General features: G+C 35.1%; 4 protein-coding genes across 4 annotated transcripts; 2 read left to right on the forward strand and 2 right to left on the reverse strand.

Annotated features, from left to right (window-relative positions):
• The first annotated feature begins 618 nt into the window (after positions 1 to 618).
• On the forward strand, positions 619 to 3,212 carry LOC107015924 (NADH dehydrogenase [ubiquinone] 1 beta subcomplex subunit 2). The gene is made up of 4 exons (XM_015216368.2): positions 619 to 801; positions 2,147 to 2,192; positions 2,282 to 2,329; positions 2,917 to 3,212. Exons 1-3 carry the CDS (start codon positions 698 to 700, stop codon positions 2,327 to 2,329), a joined length of 198 nt encoding a protein of 65 aa, XP_015071854.1. The 5' UTR covers positions 619 to 697; the 3' UTR covers positions 2,917 to 3,212.
• A 139-nt stretch (positions 3,213 to 3,351) lies between these two features.
• LOC107017217 lies at positions 3,352 to 4,317 on the reverse strand. The gene has a single exon (XM_015217487.2). The coding sequence runs from the start codon at positions 4,251 to 4,253 to the stop codon at positions 3,558 to 3,560; it is 696 nt and encodes a 231-aa protein (XP_015072973.1). The 5' UTR covers positions 4,254 to 4,317; the 3' UTR covers positions 3,352 to 3,557.
• A 4,238-nt stretch (positions 4,318 to 8,555) lies between these two features.
• On the forward strand, positions 8,556 to 12,244 carry LOC107017213 (ATP-dependent zinc metalloprotease FTSH, chloroplastic). Its single transcript, XM_015217484.2, has 5 exons — positions 8,556 to 10,094; positions 10,763 to 11,009; positions 11,100 to 11,283; positions 11,655 to 11,826; positions 11,903 to 12,244. Exons 1-5 carry the CDS (start codon positions 8,793 to 8,795, stop codon positions 12,122 to 12,124), a joined length of 2,127 nt encoding a protein of 708 aa, XP_015072970.1. The 5' UTR covers positions 8,556 to 8,792; the 3' UTR covers positions 12,125 to 12,244.
• Positions 12,185 to 17,963, reverse strand: LOC107017214 (serine/threonine-protein kinase BSK1). The gene is made up of 9 exons (XM_015217485.2): positions 17,347 to 17,963; positions 17,004 to 17,139; positions 16,387 to 16,520; positions 16,160 to 16,265; positions 15,006 to 15,091; positions 14,313 to 14,501; positions 13,827 to 13,991; positions 13,628 to 13,741; positions 12,185 to 12,641 (listed from the first exon to the last, which is right to left on the reverse strand). The coding sequence occupies exons 1-9, from the start codon at positions 17,659 to 17,661 to the stop codon at positions 12,390 to 12,392; spliced, it is 1,497 nt and encodes a 498-aa protein (XP_015072971.1). The 5' UTR covers positions 17,662 to 17,963; the 3' UTR covers positions 12,185 to 12,389.
• Positions 17,964 to 19,335: the final 1,372 nt, after the last annotated feature.

The following is a 19,335-nucleotide window of genomic DNA, read 5'->3' on the forward strand; positions in this document are numbered from 1 at the left end:
CCCACTCACATGATTTTTTCTATTTCCAAAGGTTCAAATCTGAAACTTCTAATTATCGATAGAAAATCTCAATCGTTTCTAAACCCTTTAATGTTCTTCGTAACTTACTAATTAATCATTATATAGTAGTAGCTTTTTTGTTTCTTGTTCGGTTAATTAACTTCATTAAAGGATAAATATCTTCTTATTATGAGTATCTTCATTTTCAAACCTTGACCCGAAATCTCAAATTAATTATAATTAAAATAAATTATTTATATCACCATAATCCACAATAATATAACATATTAATATATACGTCTTACCCCTTAGTGCTTGTGGGTGATTTAAAGAAAGTCAACTAAAAGATTGTCTATCTTTTATATATATATATATATGGGTCATTACATACTCTGAATTAATTCAAATCGGAGTAATTGAATGTCAATATGCATACAATATCCATATCCACCCCCACCAAAACAAAAAAAAAAAAAGAACAAATGAAAAAAGAGTTATAAGGGGGTATCAAAAGTAATGTTTTGAAAAATATGGGATTAAAATTGACTTTTCTGAAAATTTCAAGGGCATATGGTTCATTTCTCTCTTGTCTCGTGAAAAATTAGGCCCATAACCCGAATAGCTCTTGTAATTTCCAGTTTATTCAACCACTGAAGCTTTTTGGGAGCAGCGATTAACGAAAAGAAGAGAAAGAGAGATGGGAGGTGGAGATGGACATGGCGTGACCTTCAAAGGCATCACTGTACATCAACCTAAGCGTTGGCACTCCGTCACCGGAAAAGGATTGTGTGCCGTCATGTGGTAATTTCTCCAAACCCTAGCACCTTTCTGTTGTCATTTCATTTCCCCTGTTTTTCGATTGATTTTACGAGCTGTATCGATTTGATATTGTAATGCTTTCGGATCGGAGATTTAAGAATTAGATTTGTGGGAATATATATTAGGAAACCTTATGGCGCTCAAGTGTGTAATGTATGGGTTGATCCATTGTTGAGGATGAGATTTTCTCTGAACAAAGTTTAACTCATTATTTGTGTTGCTTAGCTGATAAATTACAAGGTTCATCTAGTGTGTGCATATGATGGAATTTTGTTAATAATAGATATTGCCAGCAAAGGCAGATAGATATGGCACTTGTAAAATGCACCATGTAGAGGCTCATTGGGCATGTTAGACATGCCTTAAGTAGCAGTCTACAGGAAATGTTGAACAAATGAGTCTTCCCCATAAAAAAGTGATTTTGACGAAAAGATGCCAATTATAATACAAGAAAAGTACTACTACTTGTCGATTTAACAAGTTTGGTCGATTATATGAATATTCACCATCTATATCACTCCAGTTTGAAAATCCGTATTGTGAGGATTTGCCCATTGTCCCAGCTTGTGTTCATTGGGCTTTATCGGTGGAAAGGCCCCTTCTCCTATTTTTATTTATGAAATTGTGCTTGGGGGCTGATTAAATTCAGTTGCACTGCTACCTTGGGCTCCCTGCTGGAGGTTTAGTTGGTTCAGAGAAATAACTCAACTTCATTTAAATGAAAAAGAAGAGAGTAATAGCTGATGATTTCAATCACTGATGCCTTACCTTAAACTTTTGCATTTTATTGGCGCATTTAACTAATAAGCAATAGTCAGAGGGTATACAGCAGAATGGTTATCTTATATGTTATAGACCTTAAGTATATAATAATGTGCCAACAACTCCCGAGGATTTGGCTTAATAGATAATGAAGTGGGTCGAGAACCATGAGGTCCCTTGTTCAAACCCAGCGAGGACAAATCATTAGGTGATTTCTTCCCATGTTTCAGTCTTGATGGATAGTTGCTTGGTACCTATGCTGGTGGGAGGTAGCAAATACCCCGTGAAATTAGTTGAGGTGCGCCTAGGAAGACCCAAACACAAGGGTTGTCAAAAAATAATAATTGTGTGCCAACATAGTTTTCAAATATTGGCAGAATGGGTCCTTATTAATATATGGAGAATGATATGAAGTATGAACTATAATCTGCATTTTTATGGATCAAAATAACAAGAGAGTATATACTGGTTGCTAATAAATGGCTTTAAAAAACTTACTAGGTATCGAGGTCTGTGTTGAATCACTTGTTATATATAACACATCTGATTGTGTTTGATTTTTCAGGTTTTGGATTCTATACCGGGCCAAGAAAGATGGTCCTGTAGTGTTGGTGAGTCTCAATATTGTTTCATCATCTCTTACCTTTTTCATTTACTATATACCATTTTGGTGATTGTTGATGTGATTTTTACTGCTTAGGGCTGGAGGCATCCCTGGGAAGGCCATGGCCATGGTCATGACCATTAGGTAAGGTTTCCCTACTATAGTAGCTTATAATGTTACTAGTGAATGTGGTTGGTCATTTGAACATTATGGTGGCTGGAAAGGTCTGTTGTTTCTCTTTGCTTTATGTAAACGATGCTTCTAAATCCAAACCTTATTCATGTTCAAAACTCAGGGAGTGACATGTATTGGTCAAGAGTCTTACCATAACCTATATCTTCGTCTAAGCAACAGTAGGAATATATTGCAAAATGGCAACTATTTATGCAGAGAGATGTCTTCTTTTAGCCAAAATAACTAAGCGTAGGAGATTCATGTCAAAACATTTTTCTTGAGCTGAATATGTGGTTCATAAGACAAGTTTGATTGTTGGTAGATCCACCTTTTGCAATCTCTTCACTACTCGGATATTTGCTGCTAGTACTGAGTTGAGATTTTGAGATACTCAAAAACCTATGAAAATCTTAATGTGCTGTGAGTTATAAATTTATTGGTTGAATTATTGGGACATTGATATCTTCAAGTGTGCTGTTCCTAACTTTCAAAGTCTTGAATCCTCTATTTTTGTTTGACTAACCCATTCTGGTGAATTGTGCTAATTGATTTTGCAGATATGCTGTAGAAGCTGTGGCTGGATTGTAAACCAATATGATCAATGCTAATGTGTTTCTTGGAAAACTCAGTTGAATATCTTTCAAAACAGTTGTGTTTTTTGTTCAATAAAGAATCCTATGAAGTGGAGAATTGTTTTTGCATGTAACTTGATTCATAAGATGCTTTCTTTTAGTTAACTTTGAGCCGTCATTTTTGTTTTAATTGAGCTATTTGTCCCATTGTTTCTGCAGTGTTGTGAACAACTTCTCTGTTTGTATTTCCAACTTGACAATATAGTAATTTTTTATACATAGACTTCTTAGTCTTTCTCCTCCATTTCACTCCATCATCAGAAGGTTGAGACAGTCAATTGTAAATCAACCAAAAGGACCTGTCAAGCCTTGTAATATGATTGAAATTTGCAAATCTACTATGAGATGTAAACAGACAAAGAAAGACAAAAAGTCTAATTTATTGATCAGAAACAAATAAAAGAATTAGAGTAAGAGTAATCAGTTACAATTAGTTTGATCTGAACTTAGAATATCATAAGATTCAGATTCAAGAATCTGCAGTCATTGCTTCAATTAGCTCAGCAGAAATCTTCTATTTTTCGCTTGTCATTTCAAGAGTTTAACTTATGTACAGCGAACTTAACTCAACAGGTGAGTATGTTCAGAAGAGAGACTCTTGTCCTAATAAGACGCCGAATAATACACTCTAATTCTCCTTCAAGAACATCTTCAACAACAATCTCCACTGCTTCCAATCTTTTATTCACACATTGCAATGTCATGGCATCACATTTTTCCCAAGAAGTAAAGCTATTCACTCTCATCAACTTTGATCCAAAAAAATACCCTTTATTTAATTTCTTGTTATTTGGACTTGGCATTAACATAAGTGACATCAATGACTCCACTATTGACATAGCAGCAACTTTCACTTCCCTAAGCACGTTGACAACTACCATCAAGTTATTTTTACTTTCTGAGCTTTGGTCCGATCCCAATGATAGTTTCATTCCCTTTAAGGAATGCAAGCGCTTTAATATCTCTTTCTTCAACTTCTTTCGTTGACAATGAAAAGGTACTGTGAATTTATTATTATTATTATCTCCAACGCTAATTCTTCTGAACGTTGACTTGAGGTCATGGAGATGATCTTTGACTAACAATATAACATCTTTTGTGGTGGTACATACTTCCAGCATCCTTAACGATGTTTCAGAAACATCATGGACCCATTTTTCTTGTCCTTGGTGGGCCATTTCTCGTTTGATCATCGATGAGTGAAGCAAATCGTTGGCTGAGTCATGCAACTCTCTTAGAGCATCAAAATTTGGTAATGCCATTGAATTTTCTTGAGCCTAGAGAATATGTCTGAACTTTTGACTTTTGAATTATATTAGATTGAGAATGTTTAGATAAATGCTTTGCATTTGTAACCTTTTTATAGGTTACCTAAAAAAAGATTAGAAATTTGAGATCATTTGTGATCTCTAATGGAAAAAGGACAGGAAGGATCCTTTTTTGTACGTATTGGCAACAGCTAAGAAGATTAATAAAATTGTCCTAAACGAAATTTCCTCCTAAAAGGAAAAATACAAGAAATAGCATAATTAATTTATACTCAAATTATTCAATCTGGTGTCTGTTTTCCGCATTAGAGTCCAACTAATCTGAATTTGCAATTAGTGGGAGAATGAGAATGCTCTTTATCAAGGATTTTTTCATACATAGAGGTCGAACCCGAGATATCATGTCATGATCAAAAGTTATAAGAGTAGGTACTTCTTAATCAAATATCGTCATATAAATTGAAACGAAGGAGAGGGATGATGCACGAGGGAGAGAGACGATGCCAGTCTGGTACTTATTAAATTGTCGACATGCAGACAAAATGTATTGAGAATATATTTATGAAGACTTATTAGGGAGCATTATGAAACATAATTTGGAATACTTCAACATGATTTTAGAGTATTAACAACTGTTTATGTTTCTTGTTAATTAATTAAAACATGAAATCTTGTATTAAGAAGATTATATTCTAAACCATGCGTGCATTGCGTTATGAGAGTTTCCAAGAAAATTCTTCCAGCATCGACTAGTTTTTTCAGTTGAACTTTAGTCACATGTATATTTTTTCCTCCAAAATCTACACATGTGAGACATGATATATAGTTCGTGCATTACTTTATCATATATTATTATAAGCATGAAGCTCCAAAACCCAAAGTTGAATTACCATTTTACCCCTATAATAGTTAATTATGTTTTAAATATTAGTTCATATGATAGATATTATTAAATAATACTTACTGAAATTAATAACATAATAAAGACCTAATTCAATTCTTAAAGTGGAAATTTATCATCCTTCATTCATAATTGATTTCTAGATAAAATTTTACTAGATAAAAAGATATACATGCATTGGAATAAATAATTTTAAAAATATAGCAATAATGATTTAGCCTTTTAAGTTACCTACTTTTATTATGCTCTTTAAACCATTGTCATTTTTTTTAAAAAAAAACTCATATTAAGGTGTTAGGTTAAAGATATCAAAAGGTCACTTCTTGGATCACTTAATTTGTAACGCTTTTATCTTCTATTAGCAGATTCTCCATTTTCCTATATTATGTATTCTACTTTCTCATGTAATCATGTTATCTCTATTATTTTTTATATGAGTTTTTTATGCTCAATGTTTTATTTATCTTTATTTTAACTCATTTATTTGTTGAATATTTCAACTACTAAAGAATTTTGATAATTTGACTTTTTTATGAAGATACAGTCAAGAAATGACGCTAATATTTCATAGTGATGATGTAGTAAGTGAAGCAACACACATTGAACTGTTTCAAGTGGTATCGGTTTCCAGGTAATATATCATTGTTCCTTACATGCAATTAATTGCTTCTATGTAAGTTGATGTGATCTTAATAAATTTTTTGTTTGATTTTTAAACAAAAATCATTATATAGAAGTTGAGACAGAACACTTAATTGGATTCTCGAATATAAAAAAAAGAGTCTTTTACACAAGGACAAGAAGAAAGACTTCTAACTTACTCACTGCATTCATGAAAATCAATGGAATATCCTACAAGACAAAAAGTTGATGTGATTTTTGTCCAAGTGAATCCAACTCACTAACAAAAAAATTAAAGAAAGATTAAAAAAAATGACCATGAAGAGAATAAAAATGAAGATGAAGAGATTCAATGGTGTCTTATACGTTGATGAACCATTGTAACTTTTTTCTTTAAATTTACGAGGAAATAAATTATTGACGAAATTTGTGAAATGTACATATATACCTTTGGGTCGGTAACAAATGTGATAATAGCTAATTCTTGATATATACATATATATATATATATATAAAATTTATTTTTTGCAATACAAACTTTGTATGAAGAATTTTAGGATAAACGTGCAACGCACGTTCTCGGAAACTAGTATTATATATGCACTTAGTTTGTACAGTTATAGTCGATCCAACTTGTTTGGAGCTTAGGCATAGTTTTTTTTGTACACGATTACAAAAACTTTAAAGAGGAATGTTTTTTGTCAAACTTTAAAGAGGAATGTTAAAGAGTATGATGGTTAACAGAGTCTTTTAGAGGTAACTTATTATATTACAAGATTTAACAATATTAATCTGACAAAACAGATAATATTAACACAAACACCACATGATTGAGATGGAAAACATCAGTATATTGAAGTATAGAATAGCTCATAAAATTTGTAACATTTGCTGTATTCTATATATGACAAATTTTTATGTACAAACCGGATATTTCGTGTACTCTGTATGCCTTAATCGTATACAAAAGATTGAAACACTATATACTTTTTCATAGCACAAAGTTAATGGCTGAGAATATTGAGAAGAGAAACTCAGTTTTTCAAAAGAAGCCTAAAGATCACTCCCAGTCCCTCTTCTAGTTCTTGCATGCTCGATTCAAATGTCGCGAGTCTTTTGAGTACTCTTAGCATCTGTGATTGATCTACCTTCGCGTTTCATAAGATGAGTAAATCGACATGTATCTTCTCTACTTCTGAGATATCGATTCCTTCACACAAGACTCTCTTAGTCTTCAACATTTTGGAGGCCAAAGACCAACTACTTGCCTTAGATCTCATCTTTTTATGGGAAATGAAAGATAGAGTCGACTCCAACGTTTTAATGCTAACATCTTCAACTCCTTTGATTAGCTTAATCAATGTTGTAAAGTCGGAATCTTCTATTACTATATTGTCTGATTATTTTCTCTCTGCTTCAAATTTCTGAGACATTTGCATATCACTCTTTGTTCAATTTCTTGTTAGATGCCATGTATGCATCAACTTGAGAAGATATGTTAGATTCTCCACCTCTACCTCTTCGAAGAGATGACTCGAGTAGCTGAACACTTCCTCTCATCTGTGAGAAAGCTTCTTTAATGATACTAAAAGTATCCAACACATTAAGGGACACATCAGAGACTTGCTCAAGTAATTTGTCATTGACAACTTGAGGACATCATCAACACAATCATATAAATTTTCTTAGTCCATCCAATTTTTGGTATATCGTCGAGTTAGAAGATGTGGAAGTTCCTTCAAATGACTTCAACCTTTGCAACTGCTCCTCTGCACAAACAATGAGAGGATGAGCTGTTGTAGTACATGATTTATGGTCATTTGCTTCGCCATTTCAAGCTGTTGTCTTAATTTCTTAGTACAGATCAATGACTCTATGGATGAGGAAAAGTTGTTTCTTAATGATTTAGATCAAAATGTTAGCAATTCATATATATATGAAAGGCAAAAACAAGGATAGTTTTTTTGCCTGTTTAGCCAAGTTGTCATGTTTCTGATCCTTTGAATGTTCCTCCTAGTCTACAACATAGTTTTTAATAATGTAATATTTAAATATTCCACAACCATCATTGCAGAATATGTTTTATGAAATTGTGAGCTAGAGTTTTTTAGGGAGCAATAAGAATCTTGAAAGTCTGTCATATCCAATTTATATCAATTTGCACACATGTGAGATAAATGTTATCTGATTAGATGTGTATGGTTCAGTGTACCAATCCTTATTCTATTCATTATATTATATAAAATTTATATGCAACACTAAGCTCAAAATATTGCCCTAAGGGTGTGTTCGGTAGGGAGGAAAAACATTTGCAAGTCATGCAAACGTTAACAACAAATATAACCCTTGGGAAACCATCGTTTAATATTTGCTTAACTCATAAAATTTTAGATTATTGTATGACACTCTCTCACGATTTTCAATTTATTCAAACAAGATTTTAAAGTGTGGCTAAAAAAGGTCCACAATTCATCCAACAGAAAAAGAAATCATTTACTAAACGACTATCTCAAAAAGGACCACAAATGAAAATTGAAAATTTCACCAACACAACACAGAAACCTTCCCTTGGGTCGGGCCACATTCTTATGACAAGATAAATGATTTAATGGGCCTTGTACCCACTCTACAGCATCCTTAGGCCCATTTTCTGTGCTATTGAGTAGTGAATACAAGCTTGAGCCTTCATTTCTCTGTTTTGATACTCGTATAAGTCCGATTAAATTTAAATTCACATATTATACTCTCTAATAAAGGTAACTCGATATCAATGACTCTAGCACAAGAATAAGGATGTAAAGTAAATATTTGGGGATTTTCCATTTTTTCCCACATAAATATCAATCAAAGGTGACTGGATAACATTGCTGACACGTAGAAGCAACCCAAACCAACATCCAAATCTATGGCTTCTATTCAATTTCTCAAGAACTAGCAAAGACTAATTCTTTATTTTTTGCATATATAGTTACAATAAATTCCACAAATTTAACAACAATCTTGTTCCACCAATGGCCAATTCTGTACTCTCTTCCAATTTCTTGGGTTCCCAAATCTTTGTTTCTCCTCCCACACCTAAAACCTCAAGGTATTTCCATCTTCACTCCAGAAGAAAGTATATAGTTCCTCAATCAATTCTCAACAAAAAATCCAATTCAGATAATTTCAAGAATGTTCCATCTAAAGCTGCTATAGCTGCTTTACTCTTCTCTTCAATCACCCCACAAGCTTTTGCTGTTGATAATACAACCCCAGCAGCACCACCACAAGTGATTGAAGCTGAAGCACCAAAACCTAGTGCCTCAAAATCATTACCCTTTGCTCAAAATATCATTTTGAATGCTCCAAAGACTCAAGCGCAGCCTGCTTCTGACCTTCCTGAAGGTACTCAATGGAGGTACAGTGAGTTCTTGAATGCTGTGAAGAAGGGGAAAGTTGAAAGGGTTAGATTTAGTAAAGACGGAAGTACCCTTCAGCTTACAGCTGTAGATGGGCGTAGAGCTAACGTAATTGTGCCTAATGACCCGGATTTAATCGATATTTTGGCGATGAATGGTGTTGATATATCAGTTTCTGAAGGTGAAGGGGGTAATGGGTTGTTTAGTGTTATTGGGAATTTGTTGTTCCCTATTATTGCTTTTGCTGGGTTGTTTTTCCTTTTCAGGCGGTCTCAGGGCGGCCCAGGTGGGCCTGGAGGACTTGGCGGGCCGATGGATTTCGGCCGGTCTAAGTCCAAGTTTCAGGAGGTGCCTGAAACTGGAGTGACTTTTGCTGATGTTGCTGGTGCTGATCAAGCTAAATTGGAGTTACAGGAAGTGGTTGATTTCTTGAAAAATCCTGATAAGTATACTGCTTTAGGTGCTAAGATACCAAAAGGGTGTCTTTTGGTTGGTCCACCAGGTACTGGGAAGACCCTTTTAGCTAGAGCAGTAGCTGGTGAGGCTGGTGTGCCATTTTTCTCTTGTGCAGCATCAGAGTTTGTTGAGTTGTTTGTGGGTGTGGGAGCTTCTAGAGTTAGGGATTTGTTTGAGAAGGCAAAGTCGAAAGCGCCTTGTATTGTGTTCATTGATGAGATTGATGCTGTCGGAAGGCAAAGAGGTGCAGGTCTTGGAGGTGGAAATGATGAGAGGGAGCAGACTATTAATCAGCTTTTGACTGAAATGGATGGGTTCTCTGGAAATTCGGGTGTCATTGTTTTGGCTGCAACTAACAGGCCTGATGTTCTTGATTCTGCCTTGTTGAGACCTGGAAGGTTCGATAGACAAGTGACTGTGGATAGGCCTGATGTTGCTGGTAGAGTCAGGATTCTTCAGGTTAGTTTACTCTGAACATCGTTTTCTTCATTTTATCGATTGAATATTTATTTTGAAACCACGTCTATATGCACCATGCTGCGTCTAGACTTTAAACAGTTTGTTTGCACATTATTGGTTTATAGAGAATCATAATCGATTTACCAATGAATCATGAAAATTGCTATGGTTCTTACATATAATTTCTGAATTTATACTTGAGTCATTCGCGAGACTATGTTTCAACTTTTTCTTGCTGTTGTCTGGTGTTGGTTTCCTCATTCGTCATAAGACCCTTTCACTCGAGAACTCAAAGGGGGGAAAGAATTCTTCAACATAGTCACAAGAAGGTGGTCTACGACCATTAGATCCCTAGAAAGAGGAGCAACTAAGAAGAGAGGGGTATAAAAGAAGGAAAGGAATGTCTTCGATCATACTTTGAAAGGACATCAAAAGTTGTGATAAATAGAGATTGAAATTAGCAAAATTGTATCTCCATTCTTTATGGACATACATCATGTGGCAGACAATAATGTGATACGTGTTTACCTTGAGATATGTTAGTGTTCCGCATGATCTATTGAGAAAATGTTCACTTGGTCGAAGTTTTGCTGATCAAGCTTGAGGTGTTCCGCTTGAAAAATGTCTTCCATTTGCTGAACTGCTTGTCTTACTACTCTGAATGACAGGTGCATTCTAGAGGAAAGGCCCTTGCCAAGGATGTGGACTTTGATAAGATTGCCAGGAGAACACCAGGTTTCACCGGTGCAGATTTGCAAAACTTGATGAATGAAGCAGCCATCCTTGCAGCTAGGCGTGACCTAAAGGAAATAAGTAAAGATGAGATATCCGATGCTCTAGAGAGGATAATTGCTGGCCCGGAGAAGAAAAATGCTGTTGTCTCAGATGAGAAGAAGAAGCTGGTAGCTTATCATGGTATGGCAAAACTGAACAACATGCTTAGTAATTTCCTCCTGATGATTTAGTTAGAGTACATGTTTAACTGTGTTTACGTTTGGATTACAGAGGCTGGCCATGCCTTGGTTGGTGCACTTATGCCCGAATATGATCCTGTTGCCAAGATATCTATAATTCCTCGTGGCCAAGCCGGTGGTCTCACCTTCTTTGCCCCCAGCGAAGAAAGACTTGAGTCAGGCCTGTACAGCAGGAGCTATCTAGAGAATCAAATGGCAGTTGCACTTGGTGGAAGGTCAGTTTTACCTGTTCTACCTGGATAGATGCTTATTTCTCCAGTCTATCTTGAACTTATAATATGGAAAGATGAAATGTCAAAAATAATATGAAGGGGGAGGGGGTGATGCATTCTTTAAGGATGATCACGAGTGTCGTGCTATTTTCATCTTTTGCTACACATAATTGTTACTGCTACAATAACTACATTTTAATCTCAAAAGGTTGAGGTTAGATATATGAATGTTCACACCATATTGCTCCATTTAAGCTCATCTCTTATGGGGTGTAGGATTGCTAATCTTTATCTGGCATTATTTATCCATGGCCTTGCTTACCTCTCAACCTTCTAACAAGTCCAATTCTGTTCTTGAATCCCTGCTCCCCCAGAGTTGCTGAGGAGGTTATTTTTGGACAAGACAACGTAACAACTGGAGCATCTAACGACTTCATGCAAGTCTCACGAGTGGCAAGGCAGATGGTTGAGAGATTAGGATTCAGCAAAAAGATAGGCCAAGTTGCCATTGGAGGAGGTGGTGGAAACCCTTTCCTTGGCCAACAGGTACATGATTCATGCAAGTTGTCTTTTCCATTTCCTTGTGTTAACCATGCCTTATAATCTCGTCCTTTAATTTCAGATGTCAACCCAGAAAGACTACTCCATGGCAACAGCCGATGTGGTTGATGCTGAAGTAAGGGAATTGGTTGAAAAGGCGTACGAAAGAGCTACACAAATCATCACAACTCACATCGACATCCTACACAAGCTTGCTCAGCTGTTGATAGAGAAAGAAACTGTTGATGGTGAAGAGTTCATGAGCCTTTTCATAGATGGCAAGGCTGAGCTATACATTTCTTGATTTCACCAATGTATCTTCACCACTCTATTGTATTAACAAATATACATACAAATGTACACATTCAGAAATTTATTTTTCATATTTTGACAAATCAGAGTGCAAAACTGACATACGCATATACCAATAGAGCAAATGATTCTCTTCCTTTGTTATACATAGTTCTAAGACAATCACACTCAAAACAAATGATACAGAAATTTGCGCTAATTTTGTGATGACAAGAATAACTGATAGGGCCAAAAGAATGATACAAGAGAGGGTATTATCAAGATGCACGCCCTCCGCGTCTTTTCTCTTCTAGAATTGCAGCCTCATTCAACATGTCAGCTGCATCTTTGTGCATGTCTAGCTTCGACAGGGCAACTGCCTGCATGTAAAATGCAGTTGACCAGTCTGGGTAAACACATTGTGCTTGCATTGCATCTCTAAGGGCAGCATCTGGTTGATCACACATGAGATAACAAAGGCTTCTTCGTGCATAAACAGTTGGAGACACCATCGTTCCCACATCTACAAACTGCAAAGACACACAAAGAAATAAGCAGATTGCCTAAAGCAAAGTTGTATTTAGCTCATCCATCTTATGCGCACAAGTAAGCTAATGAAAGAACTCTGTTAACCCAAATGCAAGCTAGATCATCATGCGACCTAATAACCGTGTATTAAGGGAATACAGGACATCTATACGACTACTCCAGCAGCTAGAAAAGGTAATGCAGTAAATGAAGCAGCAAGTTTCTGGCCACATCTTCGCTATCTCATTCTCAAAAAAGGTCATGCTACAATATTAGCATTGGATGCAGGGATAAAGCTAGAAATATGGTTTGTATCAAATCCTGGGTCCACCTCTGATTGGATGGAGCATATAGATTGGTTGTTCTATTTAACATGGCAGATTTACCAGGCACGCAAATAATTGTGTTACAGCCCGGCAAACAAGATCAGCTTACAGTATGGAATTAGATTTCAAGAGTGCATTGACTTTATTCCTTGGATTATTGGCCAAGGAAGATTCAGCGGTCACACAAATAACCAAAAATGTCAACTAGATCACATACAGTATAGAATTAGATGTGGAAAAGACACCATAAACACAGGCCACATTCAGATTTTGGTCTTTCTATTAAATGGTCGAGCATAGATGGCTCTAAGGAAACTGATTTTTTTTTCTGGAAAAGCCGCTGATTTTAGAATTCTAAATTGGATACATGATACAGACTTGGGAATGTCCGTCGACCCACACAAGAAGTGGCAGAAGACCTGCCATTCCTACCCCCAATGAAGATGCATGTCTCAATTAATCAAGGAAGTAACTATTTATGGCATCCAACTACACAAATGGTATTCAGGAGTTAAAGTTAAGCATATTACGGTCTACCTCATGTCTTGTCTGGGTCAGTCTTTTATTGCCAAATGCCAATACTGACCTTACTGGGTTAAGGAAGTTGCAAGTTGTAACCAGTAATACAGATTGACACATTCTCATTAGATGAAGGCAAATACCTGAGAATAGCAATCTATGGCAGTTTTAAAGTCCTTGTCCCGAAATGCCAAGTCACCACGCTTTCTTGCCTCTAACATATCCCTCATTTGTTGAGTCCACTCTTGGAAAGACAACTGCATCATTGGGCATCCAACAACAACATGAAGATGTGAAAGAAACAGATGCTTCTGCAGTGGCAGTTTACGTCAAAATAATTACCTCATTTGTCCCTTCATCGTCTTTATAATGTGTCATTACCAAAATCTGATGAATAGCTGTGAGATCCATTCTCGAACAAGCATCACCCATTGCAGAAAGAGGGTGCTGTGGAGTTGGTGGAGCTTCCTCACTCTTGGGAATACCCAACATTACATGAGATGCAACCTGCAATCAAACTATCAGAAACTCCTTCTAACTCTAATTGGATAAAACAAATCAATCAATTAGATAAAAATAGACTCAAACTTCCCAGCAGAAGCAGTTGCTCGGGAACAAACAAGACATGGACACAGTATACAACGAGAGTTGAAGATAAGGGAGCATCTTAAGATGAAGGAGAAATGAGGAGGCAATATTTGGTAGTTAAGCTTACCAAACAAATTTTTTACAATATAAGCTTTTTATTTTCCCATATTCTTTGGAAGGGGAAAGGATTGAAAACAAGACATCAAGAAAAATAGAGCAGATTATGGTGGTAGGACTAACATCAGGTTTACTTTGCAATGGACCAAGTGTTGAAACGAGGTCTTTGGTATTTGGTCGCTCCCTGGGTTCATACTGTAAGCATCGTGAAGCCAGATCAAATACAACAGTTGCCTCTTCTGTAGAGAAATTTCCCTCCAAATGTGAATCCATTAATAGAAGAATGTTTTTTCCCCGTATCATATCGAGTGCCTGAAACGTAAAGGAATGAACTAAGCACGTAAGATTTAAATTAAATTTTAAAACAGTTCACCATAGGAAAAGGGAGGAATTGCAAAGGAGAAATGAAGTAAACACAATGACACCAATATGAAATTTCTACAAGACAAAGTGAAGAAATATACTCTACACTAGTATTAACATCAAATGAATTTCTCCTCTTCCTTTAGAAAGATGATCAAAGACACAGAAAATGTATGCGGATGTCTAGTCAAAACTGTCTCAAACTGCTAATGTTCCAAGCCTAATGTCCAACAACCCTCCTATTGCTGGTCTGGCAACAAATTTTGTACATAGTCTCAGACATTACAATTAGTGGCTCGATCAATAATTTCCAGAGTACCAGTACATAAATACAAGTTTACAACACAAGAGAGCCTAAAATAGTGTTCCCATCATTGATAAGGTGACAATCCCCAAGACTTGGTGCAAAAAGAGATGAATTTACTGCTAACAAACAGACTCTAAGAAACTTACATGACCAGGAGGAATATGTTTTCCACTTAGCAAGTCCAAAAGGACAGTTCCATAGCTGAAAACAACACTTTCTTGAGTGACTCTTCCTGCAAATAGACAATAAATTGTTCATCCCTTAATATCAATTGACAATGAGAATGATAATAAACAGAAAATGATAGATATCAATAGAATCACTTAGGCAGATCATAATGGAATCTTCCTTTTTTCAGTTGTCATATTTAAGTTCCATAACCCTTTCTCGGAAAAAGAAAAGAACCAAAAGCAGGAACATAACTTACTACCAAAACACAAATGTATAACACCACCAGCATCAGGAGATGTAGAATTGGAATTCCAAAATCGCTCTGAATTGTGAACTTTCCTAGAGAGATATAGTCTCACCCCTACCCCCCACCAAGCTATCAGTTTACAGAAGCCGATTACTATCAAGCAAAATTCTGAATATCTTGGTCAGAAATATAATTCAAACGAGAAGATGATGACATAATGTACATCAGGTTATTGGAGATGCAGAAGGCACCAAATTCAGTTGCTAACATATTCACAACTTCTGTTGGAATTTCCTTCATTATCTCACATCACAGAACTTTGTATAACAGCATTCCGGTCTACTATTTATTCGTGCATCAAGAGGTCATGTAACACTGTTGCATTTAAATATCAGGATGTGAATACTAATTTTGCTCCCTGGAAAAAGTTCACTGTGAACACCTAAGGATAGATAACTCAAAAGGCAGGCACTAATTAAGAAGTATTGGACTCATATATATATTTCGAACAATCAACAAATATAAGATTTTTCTACATATATATTTGAGATGAGATATTACTTTATACACCATTGAAGTAGACATTTCATTCTGTTCATCCAGGGAGCTCAAAACGTTTTCTTGATTTACACATTTTATAAGTAAAAAGCAATTAGCAAAGTTACTCCATACATCCTCTTACTTTAACACACATGGAATCAGTGTCTCTTTTTAAATCAGCACCAGACAGCAGTCACAACCTCACATCATAAAATGGCTGTCTCCTGCAAGGAGACATACCCATCCAAAATGTTCCAGTCCCAGATAGCATCACTATCCATGGTAATAGTACTAAGAGGAAAACTTTAGAACTCAACAGAGACAAAAACTTCAAAACTTTACCATTTCTTAAATACTCAGGAGGTGTATACGCAAGGTTCGTGCTATAACTTTTACCATCCCTGCTATTCTTCATCAGCCCAAAACAAGAAAGACGGGGATCGCCACTCTGCCAAAAATCATTTACAGAATTAATACAGTGATAAAAGTGAATTCAGGAGTCTACATTAGACATTACTCTAAAATGTATGAAGACATTCCAAGCTCTAAAAAGATGTCCATCAAAGTACCTCGTCAAAGAGAACTCTATATGCATTCAAGTCATGGTATAGTGGTCGACCTTCACTGCTACAGTAGTCCAATGCTTCAGCAATATATAGAGCCACTCTTAAACGCATAGCCCACTCAAGGGTTTGATTCTCCCCTGCAGAGAAAGAACAAAGCAAATGCAGTTCCGCAGAAACCATGAGATGAAAGCAATATAAAATATAAAGGTCAATACATTATATCAGATTAACTAGGAAAGCAAAATTCATAAAGCGACAAAGCAAGAAAAAAAATATGTTAACAACAGGTGTATCCCTAAATTTATGTATGAAGAAGATAACGACAAACACACATTGTCTTTTATAACAAAGTTAAAGTTTTTAATGCCCCAACCATCACTCTGCCTCGCTAATACGACAAAGAAGATGATAAATACTAGCTACGATACAAATTACCGACAAAACCAAAAAACAACGTTTATATCTCCCCAACACCTATTGGAGCAAAGCAGTTAATGCTATATTACGCCTATCTCTAACTATCAACCGTAAAATTATCTCGATTCTTCGCTTCATTTCCATAGATAAGCTGCATTGAAGCTAAAAACAAAAAAAGCAAAAGCAGTAAACGATAAACATACAGTGAAATAGATGCTTTGCAAGTGTATCATTTGGCATGTACTCAGCTACAAGCAACCTCTCATCCCCATCAGAGCAGTACCCAATTAAATTAGCCAGCCTTTTATGCCTCAAATTCCCAACACCTGATGCTTCATCCTAATTACAACAACATCAACAAAAATCAGAACAAATAGCAACAACACCTCAATCCAAAATCCGGAACCTTAGTAGCTCAGTTACATGGCTATATCCACTATATCCATTCAGGTCAATTTAGGTCAATCTCAAATCCACATTAAACCCTAGCTTCACAAAAAAAACCAAGGGCAATACAGTAAATAAATCAAAGTAAGAGGGCAATACCGCAAACTGTTTAGGATCAGGCCATGCCGATTTAGTAAACTTCTTAACAGCGATCCACCGCCGATTCTGCAACCTCCCCTTGTAAACCATATTCGGAGCCTTTTCTCCACTTTCAGAAACAATAAACTCTGAACTGAAGTTATTAGTAGCTGCTTTGAGCTCAGAAAGCGAAAACTCAGAAAACACCGGAACCCCACCATCTCCGACAGCAGCTCCGGCGCCGGTGCCGTTAGAAGCTCGTGCGTTAACCACCCCATGACGCTGATCTTTCTCTGAGCTCAACTCCTTCAAGATTGAAGATTGACAACAACCCATGATGACCCAAATCAAGAATCCCTTCAATTAAACACCATAACCAATCTTAAACCTCACCCAACCAAAAAAAACAACAAAAAAAAGGAATACAACTTTATTATATGATTAAATTAATCATAAAAATAGCTTTTTTAATCATTTTTTTTTATTTTTTTTGGGATTATTATACAGCTAGAGAGATGAAATGGTGAGAATTGCAAAGTGAAAGTGAAAACTCAAAAAACTGTGCTTTTTCATTGACTCATTTGTCTCTCTCTTACACCTTTTTTTCTGCTCTGACACAGCTTTCTCTGTTTTTTCTTTGTAACTTTGCTTTGTCCTCAAAAAATAAAAAGAAGTTATGAGGGTATTTTCGTCCAGTTTGCTGTTTTTAATTGTAAAATCTCGCGGTAAAAAATCTTAATGATAGATTTAGCTACCATTTTGGGCCATATATTTTTTATAAATATTTTTTGGAAATTAGATTTAGGTGAAATTTTGATTAAATTACCAAATATTTGATTAGTTTTTGGAAATATATTTAAAGTTTTTGTTTTTATAAAATGGAAAATTCGATTTAGGTGAAATTTGGATTGAAGTTTTAAAAAATTTGCTATAGTTTTTGGTGATATATTTTTAATTTTTCTATAAATAAATATAGAACATGACGTGTAATGATAAGTTTTAAAAATTATTTTAAATTTATTATAATTTTATATAATATTGTTGTTTTTATGATGTATTGGATGATGGATTATTTTAAAATTATAACATATGATATTTTAGTAAAAGTTATTAATTACAATTTTTTGACAATAAAATTTAATTTAATTTTAAAAACTTATCTTTAACATATTTTCAATCATTTTTCGGAAGAAATTTAATTTTTACTTGCCAAGATTTTTATTTTAAATATTTTATTTAAAAAAAAATATTTATCATTTCATATAACTAATAATAGATGATATGTATATTCAGAGATATATTCACATTTCGTGATGTTCAAATTAGTTTAGGTCCCATTTGGAGATGATTTCAAGTTAGAATGATTTGACATTGAATTTTTATTTAGTATATGTATTTGAATATCTTAAATCTATTATTTTCCCTCATTATCATCAAAATTCTACAAAGTTATGAACACTTTCACATTATTATTTGATTATTTTATCAAATAGCTAATCATATATAGTTCATAAATAAGACATTCGAATATCTTAAGATATTATAGTGATAAATATCATATTCATTTTATAAATAAATTTTTTGTGATTATAGACTTACAAACATAAATGCATAACTTCAAAAAGATCCAATGGTCATACAAAACATATAGCTTTCATACCATTTTCATAAAGTAAGAATAAGACTATGTATGTATAATGCATCACTTTATTCAGACTCGTTTCATAAAATTACATTAAACATGTTACTATTATAAGTAAAATACAATTTGATAAAGTGACGTGTCATAACACCAACTCTGTTTAGGTGGACGTGTGCATCTCGTTAGAGTAACGAGATGCACACGTGTTTAAAACAATTTAATATTCTTGGACCTTCACGTGCGAACTTGCAAAATGCAAAATTTGTCACCCACGTTGTCTCGACTTCGTAGGGATCTGCGTGCAATTACATTATTCGCGGTTTCCAATTTTCTACGGCCCTCTATATAGGCCCATAATTCAATTATTG

Source organism: Solanum pennellii, chromosome 4, assembly GCF_001406875.1.
Source record: "Solanum pennellii chromosome 4, SPENNV200".
Classification (NCBI taxonomy): domain Eukaryota; kingdom Viridiplantae; phylum Streptophyta; class Magnoliopsida; order Solanales; family Solanaceae; genus Solanum; species Solanum pennellii.

What these genes read in the sequence shown, in the direction of transcription:
- LOC107015924 (XM_015216368.2), top strand. Translation starts at nt 698, where the DNA reads ATGGGAGGTGGAGATGGACATGGCGTGACCTTCAAAGGCATCACTGTA. An exon ending in GGATTGTGTGCCGTCATGTG is followed by an intron (nt 802 to 2,146) that starts GTAATTTCTCCA and finishes TTGATTTTTCAG; the next exon opens with GTTTTGGATTCTATACCGGG. An exon ending in AAGATGGTCCTGTAGTGTTG is followed by an intron (nt 2,193 to 2,281) that starts GTGAGTCTCAAT and finishes TTTACTGCTTAG; the next exon opens with GGCTGGAGGCATCCCTGGGA.
- LOC107017214 (XM_015217485.2), bottom strand. Translation starts at nt 17,661, where the DNA reads ATGGGTTGTTGTCAATCTTCAATCTTGAAGGAGTTGAGCTCAGAGAAA. An exon ending in TGCAAAGCATCTATTTCACT is followed by an intron (nt 16,521 to 17,003) that starts GTATGTTTATCG and finishes CTTTCTCTGCAG; the next exon opens with GGGAGAATCAAACCCTTGAG. An exon ending in CCATAGATTGCTATTCTCAG is followed by an intron (nt 12,642 to 13,627) that starts GTATTTGCCTTC and finishes GTGTCTTTGCAG; the next exon opens with TTTGTAGATGTGGGAACGAT.
- LOC107017217 (XM_015217487.2), bottom strand. Translation starts at nt 4,253, where the DNA reads ATGGCATTACCAAATTTTGATGCTCTAAGAGAGTTGCATGACTCAGCC.
- LOC107017213 (XM_015217484.2), top strand. Translation starts at nt 8,793, where the DNA reads ATGGCCAATTCTGTACTCTCTTCCAATTTCTTGGGTTCCCAAATCTTT. An exon ending in GTAGAGTCAGGATTCTTCAG is followed by an intron (nt 10,095 to 10,762) that starts GTTAGTTTACTC and finishes TCTGAATGACAG; the next exon opens with GTGCATTCTAGAGGAAAGGC. An exon ending in GCAGTTGCACTTGGTGGAAG is followed by an intron (nt 11,284 to 11,654) that starts GTCAGTTTTACC and finishes CTGCTCCCCCAG; the next exon opens with AGTTGCTGAGGAGGTTATTT.